The 23,887-nt window shown below is 36.4% G+C and overlaps 1 protein-coding gene across 1 annotated transcript in view; it reads right to left on the reverse strand.

The window, feature by feature from the left end:
* Window positions 1–1,517: 1,517 nt before the first annotated feature.
* Window positions 1,518–23,887, reverse strand: part of LOC102809207 (serine/threonine-protein kinase/endoribonuclease IRE1-like) — a 47,836-nt gene continuing 25,466 nt past the window's right edge. Inside the window, exons 7-19 of the mRNA XM_085502533.1 lie at window positions 23,217–23,466; window positions 22,138–22,219; window positions 16,582–16,750; window positions 15,910–16,223; window positions 15,278–15,456; window positions 14,404–14,533; window positions 12,779–12,938; window positions 11,858–12,051; window positions 11,314–11,452; window positions 10,663–10,790; window positions 6,858–6,981; window positions 6,376–6,443; window positions 1,518–3,987 (exon numbers count right to left, since the gene is read on the reverse strand). Coding sequence (XP_085358659.1) covers window positions 3,685–3,987; window positions 6,376–6,443; window positions 6,858–6,981; window positions 10,663–10,790; window positions 11,314–11,452; window positions 11,858–12,051; window positions 12,779–12,938; window positions 14,404–14,533; window positions 15,278–15,456; window positions 15,910–16,223; window positions 16,582–16,750; window positions 22,138–22,219; window positions 23,217–23,466 — 2,240 coding nt within the window. The 3' untranslated portion in view covers window positions 1,518–3,684. The remainder of the gene's footprint in view (window positions 3,988–6,375; window positions 6,444–6,857; window positions 6,982–10,662; window positions 10,791–11,313; window positions 11,453–11,857; window positions 12,052–12,778; window positions 12,939–14,403; window positions 14,534–15,277; window positions 15,457–15,909; window positions 16,224–16,581; window positions 16,751–22,137; window positions 22,220–23,216; window positions 23,467–23,887) is intronic.

Consider the following 23,887-nt stretch of genomic DNA (forward strand, 5'->3'; position numbering starts at 1 on the left):
TTGAAGCTCAGGATGGAGCTCAGGTTGACTCTGAGCAAGCTCAGGTTGAAGCTCAAGATTGCCATTACATACCTCCATCCTTTTAGTGTTAGTTCAATGTGTTTCTGTTTGATATTGCATGTAAAGCTATAGAAAACTAGCACAACCTTGACTGCTTTAAGCCATTTTAATGATCAAGGCCACTTATACTAACGTAATAGGAAACACTCATAATTATATAATCAGCTCCAAAATTTGTTTACACGGTGTGAATCCTTGGCGGTTTATAAATACTGTGATTTCTTTGTAATTACCTGTTGTTACCAAACTCTCGATGATACATGTTATGTTCTCCAGAACAAATACTATCCATAGCTGAAGTATATCGTCTCGCTGTCACTTTATCCCGTAACTGCGTAGTGTGTATACACTACCAGGCTCGTTAAGTTTCGTATCCTGTCTTCTATTGTGATACCCATAGACAATATCTGTGTAACCTAAATGTGGTTGGTCTAAGCATGTCTGAGAAATGGATCTTGAAGGCAGACACACACATGCACCAACAAACAGAACTAAGATTAATAATTCCCGATTTCAGACTTTGCTTTGGACCAGAATACTAGCACATATAATCCTGAGATTAGGGCAAGGTATTTAATTCTTGAGTCTGGCGCCTTAGACCGCTCGGCCATCCTGACATACATTTAATGTTAGATATATCGAGCTTTTATGTGCTAGTAACATAGACCGTTTAAATCATGAATTTGATGAAAATAATTCGGCAATTTTATGTTCAGTATTTAAAAAACTAAATGAAACTAAATGTCAATTTTGAATCACTGCTGCATCACACGAAACAATAAAAAGTCATACCAAGCTAAAACGTGTGAGAGTCTGCAAAGTTACCGAGAGTAAAACAACATTGTCAGAAGTGGGATACGAACACACGTCCACATTCATTGACCTGAAATCTCACATAAATAACCCTGAAATAACAGATTCTGGCACGTTCCTACTTTCAATGATACCTGAAAACATTTCAGGGGCCTTGAATTTAACTTAGTAAGGTGAACTTTAATGATCACAACAACGAATATTACATGTATGTTTGACTAAATGATTAGACATCACATCTTTAAGTGCAGGTCAACTTCAGTATTTTCGAGATTTGTTGTCAAATCATTTTATCATTTGTCAAATTTCAATGTGAGGTGTTCTGCATATAATAAAAACGTAAAAATGCACATTTAATTGCAAGTAGTCAATGTTAAGTGGCAACAGTCTATGAGCTGTTGGTCGAGAAATCTTTGTGATAGTATATTTTATTTTCCCATTAACCAGCACTACAAACAAACCATAACTGAACCTATAATCACACGACATGAGATCACATACTTGTATAACAGAGAAAATCAATGATACTTACTGCCACATGAGGGCGCTATATATATAAATTAAGAACAATGTTTCATCAGACACACCTCGAATCCCTTGTGGTCTTCATGTTTTGTGTATAAAATAAAAAACACAGCATCATATGAAGGTGAGATATATCTTTATTATTTCTTTGAAATATATACATATAGAAATCTTGTTTTTAGAAAATAGACATACTAAACCTCAATAGTGTCAACATAGTGAAAAAGTAATTTTATGAATGACTTGATAAGAATACACAAGTGACTCTTACGCCAATACTGAATGTGTTTTAAGTTTACCATTAACCAATGAAAAATGAGAGTGAGTATAGAGGCATACAAAGTGCGTTCAAGTTACCCAATGATCTACCATCTACCAAGTTACCCCATGTTAGTTTGAACTACCAAAGTCACCCCATGTTAGTCTGAACTACCAAAGTCACCCCATGTTAGTCTGAACTACCAAAAGTCACCCCATGTTAGTCTTAACTACCAAAGTATTTTCTCTGGCACTTAAGTCACTCCATGTTTGTTTAGCTACCAAAGTCACCGCATGTTAGTCTGAACTACCAAAGTCTGTTAGTCTGAACTACCAAAGTCACCCCATGTTAGTCTGGACTACCAAAGTCACCCCATGTTAGTCTAAACTACCAAAGTAATGTATCTGGTACTTAAGTCACCCCACATTAGTCTGAACTACCAAAGTCACCCCATGTTAGTCTGAACTACGAAAGTATTGTCTCTGGTACTAAAGTCACTCCGAGTTTGTCTCTGGTACCAAAGTCACTCCATGTTTGTCTCTGGTACCAAAGTCACTCCATGTTTGTCTCTGGTACCAAAGTCACTCCATGTTTGTCTCTGGTACCAAAGTCACTCCATGTTTGTCTTAGTTACCCATCCCTGTATCAGTTATCAAAGTAACCAAATGTTTGTCTTAGTTACCAGAGTCAACCCATGTTATTCTGAACTTCCAAAGTCACCCCGTGTTAGTCTGAACTACCAAAGTCAACCCATGTTATTCTGAACTTCCAATGTCACCCCATGTCTCTGGTACCAAAGTCACTCCATGTTTGTCTCTGGTACCAAAGTCACTCCATGTTTGTCTCTGGTACCAAAGTCACTCCATGTTTGTCTCTGGTACCAAAGTCACTCCATGTTTGTCTCTGGTACCAAAGTCACTCCATGTTTGTCTCTGGTACCAAAGTCACTCCATGTTTGTCTCTGGTACCAAAGTCACTCCATGTTTGTCTTAGTTATCAAAGAAACCAAATGTTTGTCTTAGTTACCAGAGTCAGCCCATGTTATTCTGAACTACCAAAGTCACCCCATGTTTGTCTCACTTAGCCAAGGTATTATCAATTGTGTCTCCGTTACCGGACACTCAGACGATATTCAGAAAATAGCAAGTAAAAATATTGCACACTCAAGGCACCAAGAATTAAAATACATGCAATCTGTACTAAGACATGTACACGTAACACATCAAACTACACTCCCCCATACCTCAATAAGAGCTTATTGATAGTCTTGCATTTTTAAAAAAATGTTAGGACTGGTTGCTTAGCAACATCCCACAAATCAATATTTTATCATTTCAATTACAATGTAGTGAGTGTTTTTGGACAGAATTTTGAAGTACAGTAAAAATCTTGCTTGTTCAATTAAATCGTATACAACAAAGCAATATGACCCCTAATATAGTAAAATGCAGTGTGTAAAAATACATGCGTTATACACAGTAAACTATCAATTTTTTTCCATTAAAAATATTTCCTATTTCATAATTTGAGATCATTGTTGAGGACAATACTTTGAGATATTCCTGATGCATATTTGTCTCTTGCAAAAATATGGGAGTTCATAACCATATGATATTACTAATTAAATCATGGCAGTACAATGAGATAGATCATAATTTAATACCAAAATTTGTCTTTGGCGTATTACAAAAAAGCTTATAATTCACTGCCATGCACAGCAGGCACTATTAAAACATCACAAAAATGAAGTACATATAATATTGAAATATAAATAATAAATAAAAAATGAGTCAGACTGGTGCCATATCTTACACATTTTATGAGCACTCCCTTTCTCATCCCTAGACTACATCCCAAACACAATTTTTCTTTCGTTTTGTGGCACACTGAACACAGATATCAAGAGTAAATAGTGTATATGGTGTAAATTGTTGAAATCATCTGAGACTTGTGACTTGATCACTCACCGCATGCAATCAGACATCATTATGATTTTCTATTGTTTTCTACATTGCACTAGTCGTTAGTCAGACTGCATCATCATTCACTGTATCATGTGCTCCTGTATTCTGCATCTGTTTTTCTTTAATAAAGTCAGTCTCAAGTTCTTTTAACACTGTCTTCTCAACCTCCATTAAGCTATTGTTGTGTAGTTCGTCATCTTGCACATAATACAGTCTAAAAAGTCTCTCATTTCTACAACACTTCATAGCATTGTATGTATGTAGAAGTAGTTTAGGAAAACGAGATGTAAAATAGTACATAAATTCATCTGGAACCGTGCCAAGAGACTGCTTCACCTCTTCAGGGAGTTCTCTATAATGGTGTTTCTGGGGAGAAAAATTGCATAAATGATGACCTGATGAAGAGGAATGATAACAATAGTGGTTATATACCATATTCAACCTGTATAGTGCCCATGCTCGGCTAAGCACCCACCCCCACTTAGGAACATTTGCCCCTAAATTGACTGTCTATTCATAAAACATTCCTGAATACTGGTAATCATATTTATATAATACAGGGTGGATATCAACCGCCATGAACATGTTGTCAATGCGTAACCGTATGTAAACTACGCCTCAACCTTGACCTGTTAACGAATGTGAAAGACGATAAATACTTCATTCCATATTTAGTTTACCTATAAAAAATTGCTAATTACCATTTTTTGTTTTTAAATCATGGCTTTTTTTCGCCAAAATCAGTTCCAATAGATCATACATCGATAATTCACTTCTGCATTGCTTTACAAAGAATCCCTTGAAAATTCCCAGAGAAAAAAAATTTGTACAACACAGCATTCTGATTGGTTTATAACAGACTTGACTTTATCAGGTCAGATGTTGTTGAAGGTCAAATCGTGCAAGAAAACAACATGGCCGAAAATACTTTGCATTAAGAGTTTGCATACGATTGATAATGATGAAGATTCTAACTTCGCCTGTGTTCCAACAGGCTCTAATATTTAGTCCCCGTTCGGACGAAGTCCAAAAACGGGGACTTATAATTCAGTCTCCGTCCGTCTGTGCGTTCGTGCGTCCGTCCGGAGTCATATCTCAGAATCCCTTGGACCGATTCCGTTCATTCTTTGCATGTGCCTACTACTTTATGTGGGACATATGCACATGCAGTGGTTTAGCGATTTGATTCAAAATGGCCGACAGGCAGCCATCTTGTTTTTTGAAAATGTTGTATTTTGGACATGCTTTGTAAGTTTTCATTCAAACTTGGTACATAGATTATACATGTTAGGATATATGTCCATGACGATTTATTTCACAATTGGATCAAAGATGGCCGACTGGCAGCCATCTTGTTTTTTGAAAATGTCGTATTTTAGACATGCTTTGTCAGTTTTCATTCAAATTTAGTACATAGATCATACATGTTAGGATACATGTCCCCGACCGTCCGTGAGTTCCTGAGTTTGTCCGTCCGACCGTCCGTCTGTCCGTGAGTCAGTCTATCCAACGTCATAATTCAGAATCCTGTCGACCGCTTCCGTTCATTCTTTGCATGTGCCTAGTACCTTATGTGGGACATATGCACATACAGTGGTTTAGCGATTCGATTCAAAATGGCCGACTGGCAGCCATCTTGTTTTTTGAAAATGTTGTATTTTGGACATGCTTTGTCAGTTGTCATTCAAACTTGGTACATAGATTATACATGTTAGGATACATGTCCATGACGATATATTTCGCAATTGGATCAAAGATGGTCAACTGGCAGGCATCTTGTTTTTGTTTTTTTATGCGGTATCTTGGACGTGCTCTGTCAGTTTTCATTCAAATTTGGCACATACATGTACTTTATACATGTTAGAATGCATGTCCATGACAATTTGTTTCAAAATCTGGTCAAGGATGGCCGATTGACAGCCATCTGACTTTACTATATTTCCACAATTTATGTACCATTTTCATTCGTATTTGGCACATACATCATACATATCAGTGTGTTTCATAATCAGATCAAAGATGGCTGAATAACAGCTGTTTTTATTTTGGCCATATTACTATGACACGAAACACGTGTTTTGATGTAAATAAACAATCTGTTGTATACGCCACTTGGAACTCAAGTTTCAAAGACATGCTCGCGACAACCCCTCCGCTTTAATATGACGAGCACAAAGAGAACTTAACGGGGACTGTGTCATTTTCAATGACTTGTTTAACCAGTAAGTTATAAAATGTGCATATTTTTTGTGACCATTTCTGTTTCTTCATTGTACAATTATTGTTGAAATAAATGACGACGCAACTGATTTTGTACTATGTAGTTTTATTTTCCCCAAAAGAAGTAAACTCTTTTTCGATGAGGGGTGTTCGGGTAAGTGTCCATCCCCCTAAAACTCATGATTTTTGAAGTCAAGTGCCCTGGGCATTTAGTTAGATGATCATGGTAATACCTTATTCCCCATATCATGTGAAATCAGATCTGTATAAGAAAAATCAACAAGGTTCCATACAAGTAGAAAACTCAAACAAAATCTATCATTATATATCAGAAATTCAGTTCTAAAATAGTAGTATTCTTGATTTTGAAAAGATTTGCCTTTTATACCTTAACCTAATGCTCAGATACTCATAGCAAAATTTGGTCCAGGTCTAAGCAAGTCAACAAAATGAATCTAGATGAACAAGCAATGGAAGAATTAACAGAGGCCAAGCAATTAGTCCACAGGGAGTGAAAAGTTAGTTATACTGTACCTTATTTCTCATAGCTCTTAGTAGATCTCTCACAGAATTACCACGATATGTTCTAAACTTCCTTAAATCTGTAAACAATAAAGACATATAGTGTCATGCAAGCAGGAATCTATGGATGGAATTTTGGGAAAACAATTCTTACAATGACATAGTCCCCATACAAAATCAGTACAGGCAGGCCTGAGAAATGACGTTAGACAGAAGAACAGAACTCAAAACATGGAATGTTCAACGGGGACTAATAAATCTGTTAACTCATTTAAAATAATTAAACATGGTACAATAGATGACATATACCATATTTACTGTATTATAAGTGCATCTCCAACAGAAGTGCATGTAAACCATGAGTTCTATGCATTGTATATTTCATCAGTGACTTATTTTGATGGTAGAAACTCATGTGTCATTTACATAAGTACATGCGCTACTAATAAAGCAAATACAGAAGATAAGATTATACATTCATTCAATACACTCACCTGACTGTAATTCTTGAGTGATATTTGACCTCCAGTCATACTTTACAACTTCTTTTCCATTTTTTTCTAATTCTATAACAACACTATCATCCAAAGGCAGCTTTTCTATTCTATCACTGACATCCTGCGAGTGAAATAGATGAATATGATGTAGTGAGTCACTGTTCTACCAATTCTATCACTACATGTATAGCCAAGAATCTACATGTTTTAGAGGTTTGTCATATCCCAGACAGTGGCAAATATTGATCTATAGAAACACAATGCCCAAATAAGGACCACAATTTCTAAGTAAGAACCACATATGGTTATTTATATGAAAATACAGAATGCCCAAATAAGGACTATGACCAATCTTATATGGTCACAGAATGTCCAAATAAGGACCATGACCAATCTTAAAAGGTCACAGAATGTCCAAATAAGGACCATGACCAATCTTAAAAGGTCACAGAATGTCCAAATAAGGACTATGACCAACCTTATATGGTCACATAATGTCCAAATATAGACCATGACCAATCTTATGAAGTCACAGAATGCCCAAATAAGGACCATGACCAATCTTATGAAGTCGCAGAATGCCCAAATATAGACCATGACCAATCTTATGAAGTCACAGAATGCCCAAATATAGACCATGACCAATCTTATGAAGTCGCAGAATGTCCAAATAAGGACCATGACCAATCTTATGAAGTCGCAGAATGTCCAAATAAGGACCATGACCAATCTTAAAAGGTCACAGAATGCCCAAATAAAGACCATGACCAATCTTAAAAGGTCACAGAATGTCCAAATAAGGACTATGACCAACCTTATATGGTCACATAATGTCCAAATATAGACCATGACCAATCTTATGAAGTCACAGAATGCCCAAATAAGGACCATGACCAATCTTATGATGTCGCAGAATGCCCAAATAAGGACCATGACCAATCTTATGAAGTCGCAGAATGCCCAAATACAGACCATGACCAATCTTATGAAGTCGCAGAATGTCCAAATAAGGACCATGACCAATCGTATATGGTCACAGAATGCCCAAATATAGACTATGACCAATCTTATGAAGTCGCAGAATGCCCAAATATAGACCATGACCAATCTTATGATGTTGCAGAATGCCCAAATAAGGACCATGACCAATCTTATGAAGTCACAGAATGCCCAAATATAGACCATGACCAATCTTATGAAGTCGCTGAATGCCCAAATATAGACCATGACCAATCTTATGATGTCGCAGAATGCCCAAATACAGACCATGACCAATCTTATGAAGTCGCAGAATGTCCAAATAAGGACCATGACCAATCTTATATGGTCACAGAATGCCCAAATATAGACTATGACCAATCTTATGAAGTCGCAGAATGTCCAAATAAGGACTATGACCAATCTTATGAAGTCGCAGAATGCCCAAATATAGACCATGACCAATCTTATGATGTTGCAGAATGCCCAAATAAGGACCATGACCAATCTTATGAAGTCGCAGAATGCCCAAATACAGACCATGACCAATCTTATGAAGTCGCAGAATGTCCAAATAAGGACCATGACCAATCTTATATGGTCACAGAATGCCCAAATATAGACTATGACCAATCTTATGAAGTCGCAGAATGCCCAAATATAGACCATGACCAATCTTATGATGTTGCAGAATGCCCAAATAAGGACCATGACCAATCTTATGAAGTCGCAGAATGCCCAAATACAGACCATGACCAATCTTATGAAGTCGCAGAATGTCCAAATAAGGACCATGACCAATCTTAAAAGGTCACAGAATGCCCAAATAAGGACCATGACCAATCTTATATGGTCACAGAATGCCCAAATATAGACTATGACCAATCTTATGAAGTCGCAGAATGTCCAAATAAGGACTATGACCAATCTTATGAAGTCGCAGAATGTCCAAATAAGGACTATGACCAATCTTATATGGTCACAGAATGTCCAAATATAGACTATGACCAATCTTATGAAGTCACAGATTGCCCAAATAAGGACCTTGACCAATCTTATGAAGTCACAGAATGCCCAAATAAGGACCATGACCAATCTTATGAAGTCACAGAATGCCCAAATATAGACCATGACCAATCTTATGAAGTCACAGAATGCCCAAATAAGGACCATGACCAATCTTATGAAGTCGCAGAATGCCCAAATATAGACCATGACCAATCTTATGAAGTCGCAGAATGTCCAAATAAGAACCATGACCAATCTTATGAAGTCGCAAAATGTCCAAATAAGGACCATGACCAATCTTAAAAGGTCACAGAATGCCCAAATAAGAACCATGACCAATCTGATGAAGTCACAGAATGCCCAAATATAGACCATGACCAATCTTATGAAGTCGCAGAATGCCCAAATATAGACCATGACCAATCTTATGATGTCGCAGAATGCCCAAATAAGGACCATGACCAATCTTATGAAGTCACAGAATGCCCAAATACAGACCATGACCAATCTTATGAAGTCGCAGAATGTCCAAATATGGACCATGACCAATCGTATATGGTCACAGAATGTCCAAATAAGGACCATGACCAATATTATGAAGTCACAGAATGCCCAAATATAGACCATGACCAATCTTATGAAGTCGCAGAATGCCCAAATATAGACCATGACCAATCTTATGTTGGAGAATGCCCAAATAAGGACCATGACCAATCTTATGAAGTCGCAGAATGCCCAAATACAGACCATGACCAATCTTATGAAGTCGCAGAATGTCCAAATAAGGACCATGACCAATCTTAAAAGGTCACAGAATGCCCAAATAAGGACCATGACCAATCGTATATGGTCACAGAATGCCCAAATATAGACTATGACCAATCTTATGAAGTCGCAGAATGTCCAAATAAGGACTATGACCAATCTTATGAAGTCGCAGAATGCCCAAATAAGGACCATGACCAATCTTATGAAGTCGCAGAATGTCCAAATAAGGACTATGACCAATCTTATATGGTCAAAGAATGTCCAAATATAGACTATGACCAATCTTATGAAGTCGCAGATTGCCCAAATAAGGACCATGACCAATCTTATGAAGTCGCAGAATGCCCAAATAAGGACCATGACCAATCTTATGAAGTCGCAGAATGCCCAAATAAGGACTATGACCAATCTTATGAAGTTGCAGATTGCCCAAATAAGGCCAGACAGGAAAACTAGCACAAATACCATAACAAAAAAATTGATCATCATACATTTTAATTCTAACTTAAAACAGTGTGACCTGCACCTATAGTCCTGATACAAAACAACTGTTCATCTGCGAAAAATAGTTATTGACAAATTTACAAATGTGATTTAAGGATGAGATAAGTTTGATCACACAAAACACCACAACCTGTGGTATTACCTATGAGTGTTTGCAAACTTTCAACATGGACAAAAATAAAAACAAAATAGTCACCAGTTATCCAAATATGAAGTACACCTGTAACCAAATATGCATGACACTGATAATAAGTTTGAATAAAATTGCCATGTTTGTCTCTGAGAAATTGCCATGTTTGTCTCTGAAAAATGGTTCTGAATATGTAGAATGTATCAGAGTTTAGCAAATTTGAGAACCAAAATCACAGTCAGTCATATTTGATCAAATGGTACTGAAAATAGATGTACATATGTAAGTCATTATAGACAATATCTGTGTAACCTAAATGTGGTTGGTCTAAGCATGTCTGAGAAATGGATCTTGCACCAACAAACAGAACTAAGATAAATAATTCCCGACTTCAAACTTTGCCTAAAAAGTTACCTGAAAGAAAGCAAGTTGTTTTTCAAGACACCAGAAGAATGGATGTTTTAATATAGTATTGGCTGCAGGTCTTTGTGTTGGATCCTGATTTAACATATGAGATATTAACTGCCTGGACGTATGGTCATCTGTAACAGAAAAAAAACAGGAATAGCAGCATTAAAGATTCTGCGAGTTCAAATACCATAAAAACAACTCTTAGTTGAACAAAACATGATAAACAAGTCATTGTTAAAGATATTATATTATAGTGTAATTTCTTTTCTTTTTTTATGTATTTTTGTGTCAGGTGACAGTTGAATATTTTTATTAAATTTTAAAATAGCAAGTGCAACATATAGTGAATTTTTCCACAGAAACAATATTTATGTTTGGGATTACATGACACTAAACTATAATGGTCGAATACGAGCACCTGTAGACCTTAACCAAGGTTCCTCCAAAGTCACATTTACTAGTAAATGAATCTTGGCCAGTGGATTTTGCCTACCCATTGAGTCTGTGGTACAGGGTAGGAATTGATTCTTGTTATCGGGTTCTATCTCAGGTAGGATTTGAACTTGGGTTATTGATCATGAGTTTGATGCAACAACCACTACACTACATGTACCTGTGAAGGGTCAGCGTAATTTCTTTAGTATACAAACATACCTTGGTTTAACATGTCTAGATTATATTCTGCAGATAATATATTAGCTTGTCTATGGAGAGAATCTCCAAATGGATGCTTGCCTTTGGATAAAACGTAGTAAAACACACATCCTGAGGAAAATATGTCGACAGCTGTGGTCTGAAATAAATACATTTTCTCATCATAAACAAGAGGAAATTGCAAATTTTATCTAATCATTAAAACACATCAATCACAAAATTTTCATAGTTGAAATTACTACCATACTTTAATCAATCAATTTAACTTTTTGAGCGACAGAATCAACTTTTCTCACTATCACAAATTCAAAACTGTATGATTTTTTCCCCCAAATTTTCAGTTAAGATCAGTAGCCAGTAGGAAATGATGTCCATTTGTTTTCAAAATTATCAAAAATATTACTAACAAATACTAAAAAATAGGCAAAATGTTGCACCAAAATTTTAGCACGATAAACTATTACAGTCAAAGATATATACAAGCACAGACATTCATTTGAATATGTCAAGCTATCTGGTTACATCGCTAATACATTATACTCACTGTTCTGGCCTCCTCTGACAGCATTTCTGGAGCGATCCATCCTTCAGTACCAGCCGCTCCAGAGCGACGTGAAAATGAATGCCTCCCTGCTGCCAATTTTTTGCATAAACCAAAGTCTGATATCATAGCTTTAACTTTGCCATGTGCATTGGGCATTGATATGAGTACATTGTGAGGTTTGATATCTCTGTGAACTGAATTCAAACATTTCAATCTATAAATACACCACAGAAATTCAAACATGAGACACTTACACAAGTATCAATCAGATTTATTTGACAAACAGGCTTGCAACAGCTGGATTCCACTTGAAAATGTCAATGATTTGTATACACACATTGCTAGTCATGAAGTTTATCATTAAAAAAATGAATGAATCATACTTTTGTGGGATTCACATCAAAATTACTATTTGTACATGTAGGAGGCACTTACTATAGCTGTGAATTTGATTCGTAAACCTAACCAGTAATATCATCAGTTAGCTGATAATACTACAGTTTTGCAAGCAATGTTTCTTCAGGAATTAGGCCAGTAGCTCGTTATCAGATTAGAAGACATCATTGCTTGCAATAAATTTAATTAGCTTTGATAAAACATATTTGTGGCCATGGTAAATTTATTTTCTTTTATTTTCAGAAACATTTTTTAGCCAAATTTCATTGGTTTTGTTTTGTTTTGTTGGATATGACATCAGAAAAACCAAGTCTTAGATTTGTGAATGTCATTTTGGTGAAAAGCCAATGAGGTTTGTATATAGTATGATCCTGCAGACCAGCATTAATTGACCTTAGATTTAAATGGTCGCCGAGACTCATTTTTGCTCAGCAAATAGTGTTATACATTCTTTACTGTCAATCATGTTCAGCATTCCACATCTGAGGTCTATTGCCTAGCAACAGTAACAATGTGGAAACCTACCAATGTCTAATGAATGTAAGTATGTCAATCCATCCATCGCTTGATGTAATACATCCACAGGTTCTAATAACTGTTTATCAAAACTATTATTCATGACATAGTTGGCCAGAGTTGCTGCACATAACTCCAAAGCAATATATCGGAACTGTTTATCTTCTTCCTAACAAAAATTAAAACAGATAATATTTATTAAATATACATCAAGCATAAAAAAATGTCCTATTTGCATTTCATCATACATCTCCCTGGTTTTGCTGATATTCAAGGAAAACTACATCACCAATGAAGAACACATTCCAGATGAATGACATCACATTTGACCACTTTATTTTGTTTACTGGTTTACATTGAATAGAGAAGCACAATGCAAATAGAATCCTGTCCCACATGAGTCACTACACTTTGGTTGATAAAATTGCAACACTAAATTTGTGCATATTTTGCAGCAGTGCGCCCTCTAACATAACTTATTTTGTAGAGAGTCAAAATGAAAGCCGTAAAATCAAAAGTTAACTTGGTGACTGTTGTCGAGGTCTGTTTTCAAGAAAAAATAAAAATGTTTGTGACTGTATAGGTGACTTATAACAAAACAAAACAAAAATGTTTTGGCTTGTCATTGCCTTTGTTTTTACACTTAGTTTGTATATAAGGTGCGAATTTAATTTTATCAAATTACACATACATGTACAATGGAGTAGGATATTTTTCAACATCACTATACCAATGTCTGATTTTTTGTTGTGTCAATGATGCCAGTCGATTGCTATTTTTTTGCATCCAGGGCGCATCATATCAGCTTAGAGCGAACAGTGCTTAGCACATTCAAATAACACATGCTGTGTTTACCCCAGGCCTATAAGAAAGGAAGTTTGACCATGCTAAGCCACCAAAATGATAGAAGTTATTGGTATGTTTGAAAATTAGTTGCAGTCTTTGCACATTTACTTGGTGAGAGCACTGCGCATTTCCACTATGGGATGTAATATAGGAACAGATAAAAAGTACATTGTACGTCACATGCCACCTACAAATGTAACAAAGATGTTCCACACTGACAAGTTAAAATCCATATTTACCAGAACTATAATACAATCATTCCTAAAAATGGCACTTTGGAGCAAAATATCAATAATGTGCAGAATCACAACATATATCATACACAGGGTATTTGTGCTCTAAAAAAACTTAATATTACTTGAACGCCTGTGCACTCCTAATACACTCTTACAGAACTTAATGTGAAGTTGCTCAAATATAAATTACCATCTTTTTTTTTCCAATTTTTATTTTTAATAAAACATTACCCGTGTTATTAGTGTTTGTTATGGCCATCACTGAAATGTAAGCAGTAATGACTATATGCTATACACCGACGTTGTACATTAAATCACTTGCAAGTGAAAAAATATTGCCATAGGTTTGCCTCCAAGTCGCTAGAGGGTGCCATCTATTGAAATTCAATTTTGTCAAGCAAACCTCAGGAATTACTGTACAAGAAGACAACTCACCAGGGACCCTGGGCGAAATGTTTCCCTTTTGAGAGGCAAATTACAGTTATTGTCACTTTAAAAGTTACAGCCCTTTCCCTGCACCCCTTGACATTACATTCAATTTATTTAACTTACTGTACAGAAGTATCTGATAACATGTGGGTGTTCATCTGATTCTCGCAGCAAGTCAACTTCTCTGTCAGCAAAATTAAAACAATCTGGTAGAATGCGCTTCACTGCCACATCACGGTTGTCAAAACGTCCCCTGTAAATGCCAGGTGTGTGGTTAATAGTAATAATCCCCTACATACATCCAAATCAGCATTATTTAAATATTGATGCACAGACACAGCTAACACAAGTGACTTTTTAACCCTTAGAATGCCATCATTTTTCTCGCCAAAATTTGTGTCCAACATTGTGAATATTTTTATATGCTTTCTTTTTTGTAATTGTTTTATTTTTTGAACATAATACTCTATTTGCTACAGATCTTGATCAAAATGTTGAACAAAATATAAAAAAAAAATGTATTATTTTGTGGAAAGTGACAAAAGTAGCACTTTCAACAACAAAATTATTGGACTAAATTTATGTACTATCTTGATGAGTGAAATGATCATATAACCAACACCACCTGAAGTGATATATATGATTGTCACCATGGAAACAAGCCCTGGTTCCCCTATCATTTGGTGTGTGCTTGACTCCTAAACATACTATCATTTGTTTCTTTTGTTATGGATTTTCTAGGTACAATTAAAATGTGACCTGTGATACACAAACACCTAGTACTATGAAATCTGTATGAGAAACTGTGGCTTTTATTAAAATGGTACAATATTGTCAGGGGGAGGTGGCTTACACATGAGGAATGGAGAATTTTTGGTTTTCAATCATTCACAAAGAGTGTGTGCGGCTTCTATTAGGAACGCAGCTTCTAATACATCATTGTATGTAAACCAGCATGATCACAGACACTGCAAGATTATTCAATAAGACACTATACCTGAATACAAATGTTCCTTCACAACCTTGCCCTAGAACTTTTTTCGGGTTGAAAATAATTTTACCAACTTGTACAAATCCTTCTGGTATTGCAGTGTCATTGTTCTGATGATATGATGAGGGATTCCCTCCACTTGAAAATTGACGAGACCCTGTACTAGATGACATTACAATAACAGGCTGCAAAAAAAAAAAGAATTGATCTCAAACTTTGCTCTGCAGAACATCTCCTTCCAAGCTTGAAGCACCACAGTCATTATGCAACACAACAAAGTTTTGGATAAACAATATATTTTACACATGTTGTTTAACGTCACATGGGACCCACATTAATTCCAACAAAATAGTATTCAAATATTATACAAAATTACTAACAAGCGGCTTATTGGTTGATATATTGTCACTGTTTGTGAACCATACTAGAAACGAAATGCAATCCACATTTTTAAAAATGTTATTAATTATACTAAAAGTAAAGTTTGAAATATAAGGAGATGGTTGTCACAGCTGAAAGCAAATTTGGTGTGAAAAAAACAAAGCATTTGGGAGCCATATTGAAACATGTAGTCATAGCAACCTTCATCCTTTAATATTTTAAATGCCTCATATGCAGCCGAAAAAAACAAGACTTACTCTCCGAGCCAAGAAAATAATAATGACCAGTCCTCCTAACAAGGCTATGAATACGCCTATCACCAAAGCATCATTGTCAACGATTCGATATGTACGGTCAGGAACATCGCGATTCGTCCCCTGAACTTCTCTCCCAGATGGTATGTTTGTTGTTGGTTTCTCATCTCCATTAGTTTCGTTCTCGTCTGTAGTATCAGGTAATGGTGGCGTGGGTAAGTGTGAAAAGTGTGGAGGTCTAATTATGCTGACTGTTGGATGTTTGATGTGGATGATTTGTAATTCTTTGCCGATACTCTCAGGAATTTCATGATAACCTGAAATAATGAGATTAATAAATGATAATGTTGTTCTTATTGAACATTATAATAATCACTGAGGAGTTGGCAAACATAACATGGTAACACTAATTTCTCTGCGCCAAATTTGGATTATGTCATTACATACATGGTAAAGAAAATGGCGACAAATAATCAAAAACAGTTGGCCATAATGATTTTAATCAAGAACCAAGTCACCAATTTCCATACTATTAGGTCAGTGTATTTAGCGATGCAAAGATACTATTATTAATACTGTGCACAATATTATAACTATTGGGCAAACTTCTCCTGAGAAAACAAAAGAATCATGCACCCACACACTAGAGGGCACCCTAGATACGACAATACTGACCTAATATTACAGGATGTGGTTCATTGGTTGTTTCAGGTATATCAACAGTATATGCAGACACTAAGACAGTATCATCTTGGTACGATGGTGTTGGTACAATTGACATGCTAGATGGTGTACTTCCTGATGGAACAGGTCCCTCTATCAATGGTACACCAAGGTTTCGTGGCTGTTAACAAAACAAAATGTATAGATTTGAAAACCTGTTTTGAAAACATTTCAAAAGAACAAAGAAGGGATTGACCATTAAAAGTCTAAGGGGTTGATGGATGGTGGAATCTGATAACAAATTAATGTACACAGAACAAGAAAATTATATTTATGAAAAAAATTCTACACATACTTGAAAGAAAAGCAAAAGAAATTGTACAGCACATCATAACAAAAACAAATATGTCGTGCAATACTTGGTGAAAGGTACAGTAGTTTTTACGCCTCCTCCTCCCTAAAGTTTGTTATGGTCAACTCCTAACTCTAATTGCAAGCATGTGCAGTGTAAACACAAGTTGTTGTTGTATAATGTATTCTTGCTGCAACTGTCGGCAAATGAATAAGCTATAGGAAATAGTGTAAGCCACAAATTTTACCAGTCACAGAAAGCTGTGAAATTGGTAGTATGTTATTGGGGTCCTTGCGATAGATAGTCACAGAAAGCTGTGAAATTGGTAGTATGTTATTGGGGTCCTTGCGATAGATAGTCACAGAAAGCTGTGAAATTGGTAGTATGTTATTGGGGTCCTTGCGATAGATAGTCACAGAAAGCTGTGAAATTGGTAGTATGTTATTGGGGTCCTTGCGATAGATAGTCACAGAAAGCTGTGAAATTGGTAGTATGTTATTGGGGTCCTTGCGATAGATAGTCACAGAAAGCTGTGAAATTGGTAGTATGTTATTGGGGTCCTTGCGATAGATAGTCACAGAAAGCTGTGAAATTGGTAGTATGCTACTGGGGTCCTTGCGATAGATAGTCACAGAAAGCTGTGAAATTGGTAGTATGTTATTGGGGTCCTTGCGATAGATAGTCACAGAAAGCTGTGAAATTGGTAGTATGCTACTGGGGTCCTTGCGATAGATAGTCACAGAAAGCTGTGAAATTGGTAGTATGTTATTGGGATCCTTGCGATAGATAGTCACAGAAAGCTGTGAAATTGGTAGTATGCTACTGGGGTCCTTGCGATAGATAGTCACAGAAAGCTGTGAAATTGGTAGTATGTTATTGGGGTCCTTGCGATAGATAGTCACAGAAAGCTGTGAAATTGGTAGTATGCTACTGGGGTCCTTGCGATAGATAGTCACAGAAAGCTGTGAAATTGGTAGTATGCTACTGGGGTCCTTGCGATAGATAGTCACAGAAAGCTGTGAAATTGGTAGTATGTTATTGGGGTCCTTGCGATAGACAGTCACAGAAAGCTGTGAAATTGGTAGTATGCTACTGGGATCCTTGCGATAGATAGTCACAGAAAGCTGTGAAATTGGTAGTATGCTACTGGGGTCCTTGCGATAGATAGTCACAGAAAGCTGTGAAATTGGTAGTATGTTATTGGGGTCCTTGCGATAGATTGTCACAGAAAGCTGTGAAATTGGTAGTATGTTATTGGGGTCCTTGCGATAGATAGTCACAGAAAGCTGTGAAATTGGTAGTATGCTACTGGGGTCCTTGCGATAGATAGTCACAGAAAGCTGTGAAATTGGTAGTATGCTACTGGGGTCCTTGCGATAGATAGTCACAGAAAGCTGTGAAATTGGTAGTATGCTACTGGGGTCCTTGCGATAGATAGTCACAGAAAGCTGTGAAATTGGTAGTATGTTATTGGGGTCCTTGCGATAGATAGTCACAGAAAGCTGTGAAATTGGTAGTATGCTACTGGGGTCCTTGCGATAGATAGTCACAGAAAGCTGTGAAATTGGTAGTATGCTACTGGGGTCCTTGCGATAGATAGTCACAGAAAGCTGTGAAATTGGTAGTATGCTACTGGGGTCCTTGCGATAGATAGTCACAGAAAGCTGTGAAATTGGTAGTATGCTACTGGGATCCTTGCGATAGATAGTCACAGAAAGCTGTGAAATTGGTAGTATGTTATTGGGGTCCTTGCGATAGATAGTCACAGAAAGCTGTGAAATTGGTAGTATGTTATTGGGGTCCTTGCGATAGATAGTCACAGAAAGCTGTGAAATTGGTAGTATGTTATTGGGGTCCTTGCGATAGATAGTCACAGAAAGCTGTGAAATTGGTAGTATGCTACTGGGGTCCTTGCGATAGATAGTCACAGAAAGCTGTGAAATTGGTAGTATGTTATTGGGGTCATTGCGATAGATTGTCACAGAAAGCTGTGAAATTGGTAGTATGCTACTGGGGTCCTTGCGATAGATAGTCACAGAAAGCTGTGAAATTGGTAGTATGTTATTGGGGTCCTTGCGATAGATAGTAACAGAAAGCTGTGAAATTGGTAGTATGTTATTGGGGTCCTTGCGATAGATAGTCACAGAAAGCTGTGAAATTGGTAGTATGCTACTGGGGTCCTTGCGATAGATAGTCACAGAAAGCTGTGAAATTGGTAGTATGCTACTGGGGTCCTTGCGATAGATAGTCACAGAAAGCTGTGAAATTGGTAGTATGTTATTGGGGTCCTTGCGATAGATTGTCACAGAAAGCTGTGAAATTGGTAGTATGCTACTGGGGTCCTTGTGATAGATAGTCACAGAAAGCTGTGAAATTGGTAGTATGTTATTGGGGTCCTTGCGATAGACAGTCACAGAGATATTCATTAAGGGAAGAGTAGGAAATCAAACGGGCGGTTCACCGCGGCTCTCCGCGGTACACCGGGGAGAGCCGCGGACTGCTTATAATTAGGGGTCTCTACCGCGGTGGCCACCAATACCGGTTGCAACCGCGGTCGGAGGAAAGGTGTGAAATACGTACTTAACAGTTTCCTTTGTGATTGCATGAGTCTTTGTTTCAAATAGCTGTTTTTAAATCGAGCAGGTTACGAGCATCGCTGGCATGGAAATACTAAGCATATAGTAATATTATCGGCCCACGTATTTTATTAATATAAAAATCCATAAGTCCAATGCTGTATACGAATTGTTGTTGCGTGAAACAATGTTGTATTTTATGCATGTATTTATCACCAATTCCAAGAGTAAAAGTCGTAACTTTCGAAGGTACGAGTATTATGACTCGTCCATACATTTCACTTACGTTTGTTACACTTGAATAAAGTCTACCACATGAAAAGAATGTTATTTACGAAGTTAATAGCCGAGCCTTCCTGATTCGAGCCTCTTGTTGATTTGACAACGGTGGGTATCATTAATGTTTATTCTTTGCCTGTATCGCATTCCAGACAAAAAGTTCAAGATCGGTAAACAAGAAATGGACGAACTAAAATGTCTCCTGTGTTTCACGTGCGACATGATTATTAAAAAAAACAGAGTTAAGCGGTCATGTACGTTCTATAAATCTAACCTTGCACACATAATCTTGTATTGACGTGTTTTTTTTTGGGGGGGGGGGTCAAAAACGACGTTGCCTTTCAGTTAACTCTTCGCGAGAGTTTACCGATTTTTTGAACAAATGTTAAATAACTATATCGTTTTGCGTCAAACTGGGTGGCCCGAATTTAAATGTCAGTGCGTGAACTCATTGAGGTCATTGCCCATTGCCGCACGTAATTCAAACACGTGGTTATTAGAGTTCAGTCGAAATGTACGTGAATAATGCGATCGAAGTGCGCTGCGAGTTTATTATAGAAAAATTTAACATTACGCATGATATTGTATGTTATTGTATGGTTAATATTACATATTCACTTTATTTCGAATAAAATAATTCACCGACGAGTCACAAGTATTTAAAATATTTTCTCGACTTTCGTTAGACACCTGACTCTGGGACCTGACTATCTTTTTCAATGATTTACTAGTAAATGCGCCCATGTTTATATTTGCGTAATAATTACGAATGCAACGCATTATCAAGTCGGTAATATTGAAATATTCACAGACCCAATAGCCCGGGTTAGTGTCCCAACAATAATAAAAATAACTTAGTTTGCGTAATTATTATAAAAGTAATACATTGCAAAATTGAAATATTTAGAGCCCGTCCAATACTGTAAACATATTTGCGTTATTAGAAAAGCAGCACACTAAGTAAACGATGTTGAAATATTCAAAGCCAATATACAGAGTCTTTTCCACGAAACGAAACGAAACGAAACCCACACCCAAACCCAAACCCAAACCCTAACCCTAACCCTAACTCGCATTTTTTTTTTCATTGGCCCAATAATATCTGAGAAAATTTCACACTGTGCAATACGGACGTGACGATGTTTGAGGTCGTTCAAAATCTAAGGTTAGGGTTAGGGTTAAGGTTTCGTTTCGTTTCGTTTCGTTTTCTTTTGTTTCATTTCGTTTCGTGGAAAAGACTACGCCGTTGGATACAAGTTGTGTTATTACAGTACCGCCGGATATGATAACAAATTTACGAGATCGAAGCGCGGACCAAAAAAGAAAAGGGTTGCTAAGGTAACGCGCCAGTTCAGTGCGTGACTTGGGGGTCAAACTTCGGTCAACACACACTTGATGTCAGCATCGCCGCGTAGCAAGTTTCGCAACTTACTTGAAGTTCAATTGTGCCCCAAAATGATGTCGACGATCACTCAATTGTCGCAACGCATGTTGTACCAAGTCCATGATACACCCTGTTTCGAATTTGGCTTGCTTTTTCTTCTTAGTGCATCTCTACGTCTTTCTGGATCGTTTTGTGATTTTATTCCAAAGCTCAGGCAAATAAAATAATGTGAACTATTATAGACTAGTTTCCTAGCTTTTGGCTCAGCCAAATTGGTTTAATTTTTCATTAGAACTTTGTGATCCTTTTAATTTCCCAGTTCTTTCTTGACAATAAGTGTGAATTGCTGTGCGAGCCCACCGCACACGACCGCGGTAAACCGGGGTCATGGAATCTATGCATTAATTTGCATAAAATGCGGTCGTCCGGCGAGCACCCACCACCACCGCGTAATAACCGCGGTGCACCGCCCGTTTGATTTCCTACTCTTCCCTAATGTCCTTGCAGTGCAAAATCCTATATTTCATTAAAAACTGAAAGTTTAACATGTTAACGATTCTTGTATTTCAGTTGCACATAAAACATACACAAACATAACAAGCCAAACAATATTCCAGATAAAAACAAGCTGATTTTCTTTAAAATGAAAATAACCTGATTTCTTTAAAATGAAAATAACCTGATTTTTCTTAAATGGAAGAATCATGATACGTTCGTTTTGATGATCTGTTTTAACATTGGATACATGTATTATTGATTCACACACAATTTTGCACACTGATCTCAAGCACTGCTAAGTTATCACCTGATAACACATTCCATATTGCACCAACTGACCAACTTTTTGAAATAGTGGTACTAGCGGTACACTACAAGAGCAAAATAAGAACTAAAACCAACAACATTTACATGCCTACTGTTAATTCGATTACAATATTTCATAATTCCAATTGTTTTTCTGGAAAGATATTACTTACTATAACAGGTACAGTGTTCTGTTCCACCATAGAAGGAAGGGCATATAAACCATGTTCATATTGACCAATATAGAGAGTAGGGCTGTAACAAAATAGCAATCAGTTACTGTGTGGTATTTATAATATCAACGCAGTATCTTGTAATACCACACCTTATACTTATAATTACGACTGGAATAATCATTGAGTTTAAACACATCAAGGCAACACTGTGACGATCATCAATGTGGATACTTGATGCCAGATATTTTTCCCACTCAAAATTAGTGCAAAAATTTTCACATTTTGTAAAATTGCTACTAAAATTTCATCATCATTTTGGACTATACAGATAGTTTCAGATATTGCTTTTAGTTTTTGATCAAAATGAGTGTAATTTTGGACAAAAGTCAAAATTTTGGCAAAATTATCTAAATTTTGTGTAAAAGCTTACATTATTTGCTCTACTAGAAACATATGTAAATCAATAATTTACACTGAATCATTAACAAATTACCAATAAAACACCTCTGAAATTTACATACAAGCACTAGTAATTATTAAATATAGCAAATACGAAACTCATAATTTTTTAGTAAGATGTTCCTGAATTGAGTGACATTGTTTATGTGGTTTATTCTGTTCAATCATAGAGATATAATTCCATTGAACATGAAACGGCATTATTTTATGTGTGTCACAGTAGCGTATTTTGAAAATATTTGCCAAATATTATTCAAAAATGATATTTTTAGAACAGTTTCATAGAATGTATTGTTAAAGTAAAGGCATTTAAGCATTTTAAAAAAAGTACACCATCAGTCGCAATATAGAATTTTTTTATTTTATGCCAACAATTTGGGACTTGGAATAATATGCCCGCCATGGTACCAGCATTTCTGACAAAATTGCTATGATTCAATGAAATATGACTACCAGGGTATAATTTTTTTCGGAAAACAGGTTCATGATCCCGCACTTTTATAAAATCAATATACAATTTATTGCAAAATGAATATATTCTGGGTATTTGCATTTATCAGTTGGCTTCAACCCCAAGTTAATTCATATAGTGTCTGGCCATGACAAATAATACTTACTAAAGATGCGTATCCTCTGTGGTTCCAAGGAATCTGTCTTTCCATACTGACCCAGCTGCATGATCAGCTGTTAGATGGTTTAAAGTCTCTGAAGCTACATTAGACACTGCTACTTTCCTCAGTCCCTCATGTTCTAACGAGTACATAGCAACTACTGGGGAACCATAGTTACCATCCCATAATATATCACCAGATTTTCTGTTTAAAGTGACAAGCTGACCATCCGAGCTTGATGAGAAATGAAATAAATCTGGGCAGAATATATTGATAATTGTTAGTTGGTTCCTTTATTAGCATATTCATTGAGTTTAAAGTGCCTGTGAAATGGCTGCTATTTTCACGCCTAAAATTATCCATTGATACATAAATATTATTATTTTTTTATGTTTCTAAGCATGAATTATTTTTTTTAAGTGAAAAAATGTGTTTTAAACTCAATCTACGGCAACTTTATTTTTGTGTATTTTAAAACGAGGCTCCTCATTAGCTTCTTATTTGCATACAGAAATTCCCCTTGTGACGTCAGAAGGGGAAGTCGCATGGCAGCTTCCATTGCCGATACGTGTAAATAAGGCAAATTTCTTCTGCAGTTTTCTCGTCTTTGACTAAATTTTCACTTATGTACTTGTTCGTCGAGGAGGAATGGACCATAATGAACACATAGTATCAAT

This window comes from Saccoglossus kowalevskii, chromosome 8 (genome assembly GCF_978046115.1).
Source record: "Saccoglossus kowalevskii chromosome 8, keSacKowa6.1, whole genome shotgun sequence".
NCBI lineage: Eukaryota > Metazoa > Hemichordata > Enteropneusta > Harrimaniidae > Saccoglossus > Saccoglossus kowalevskii.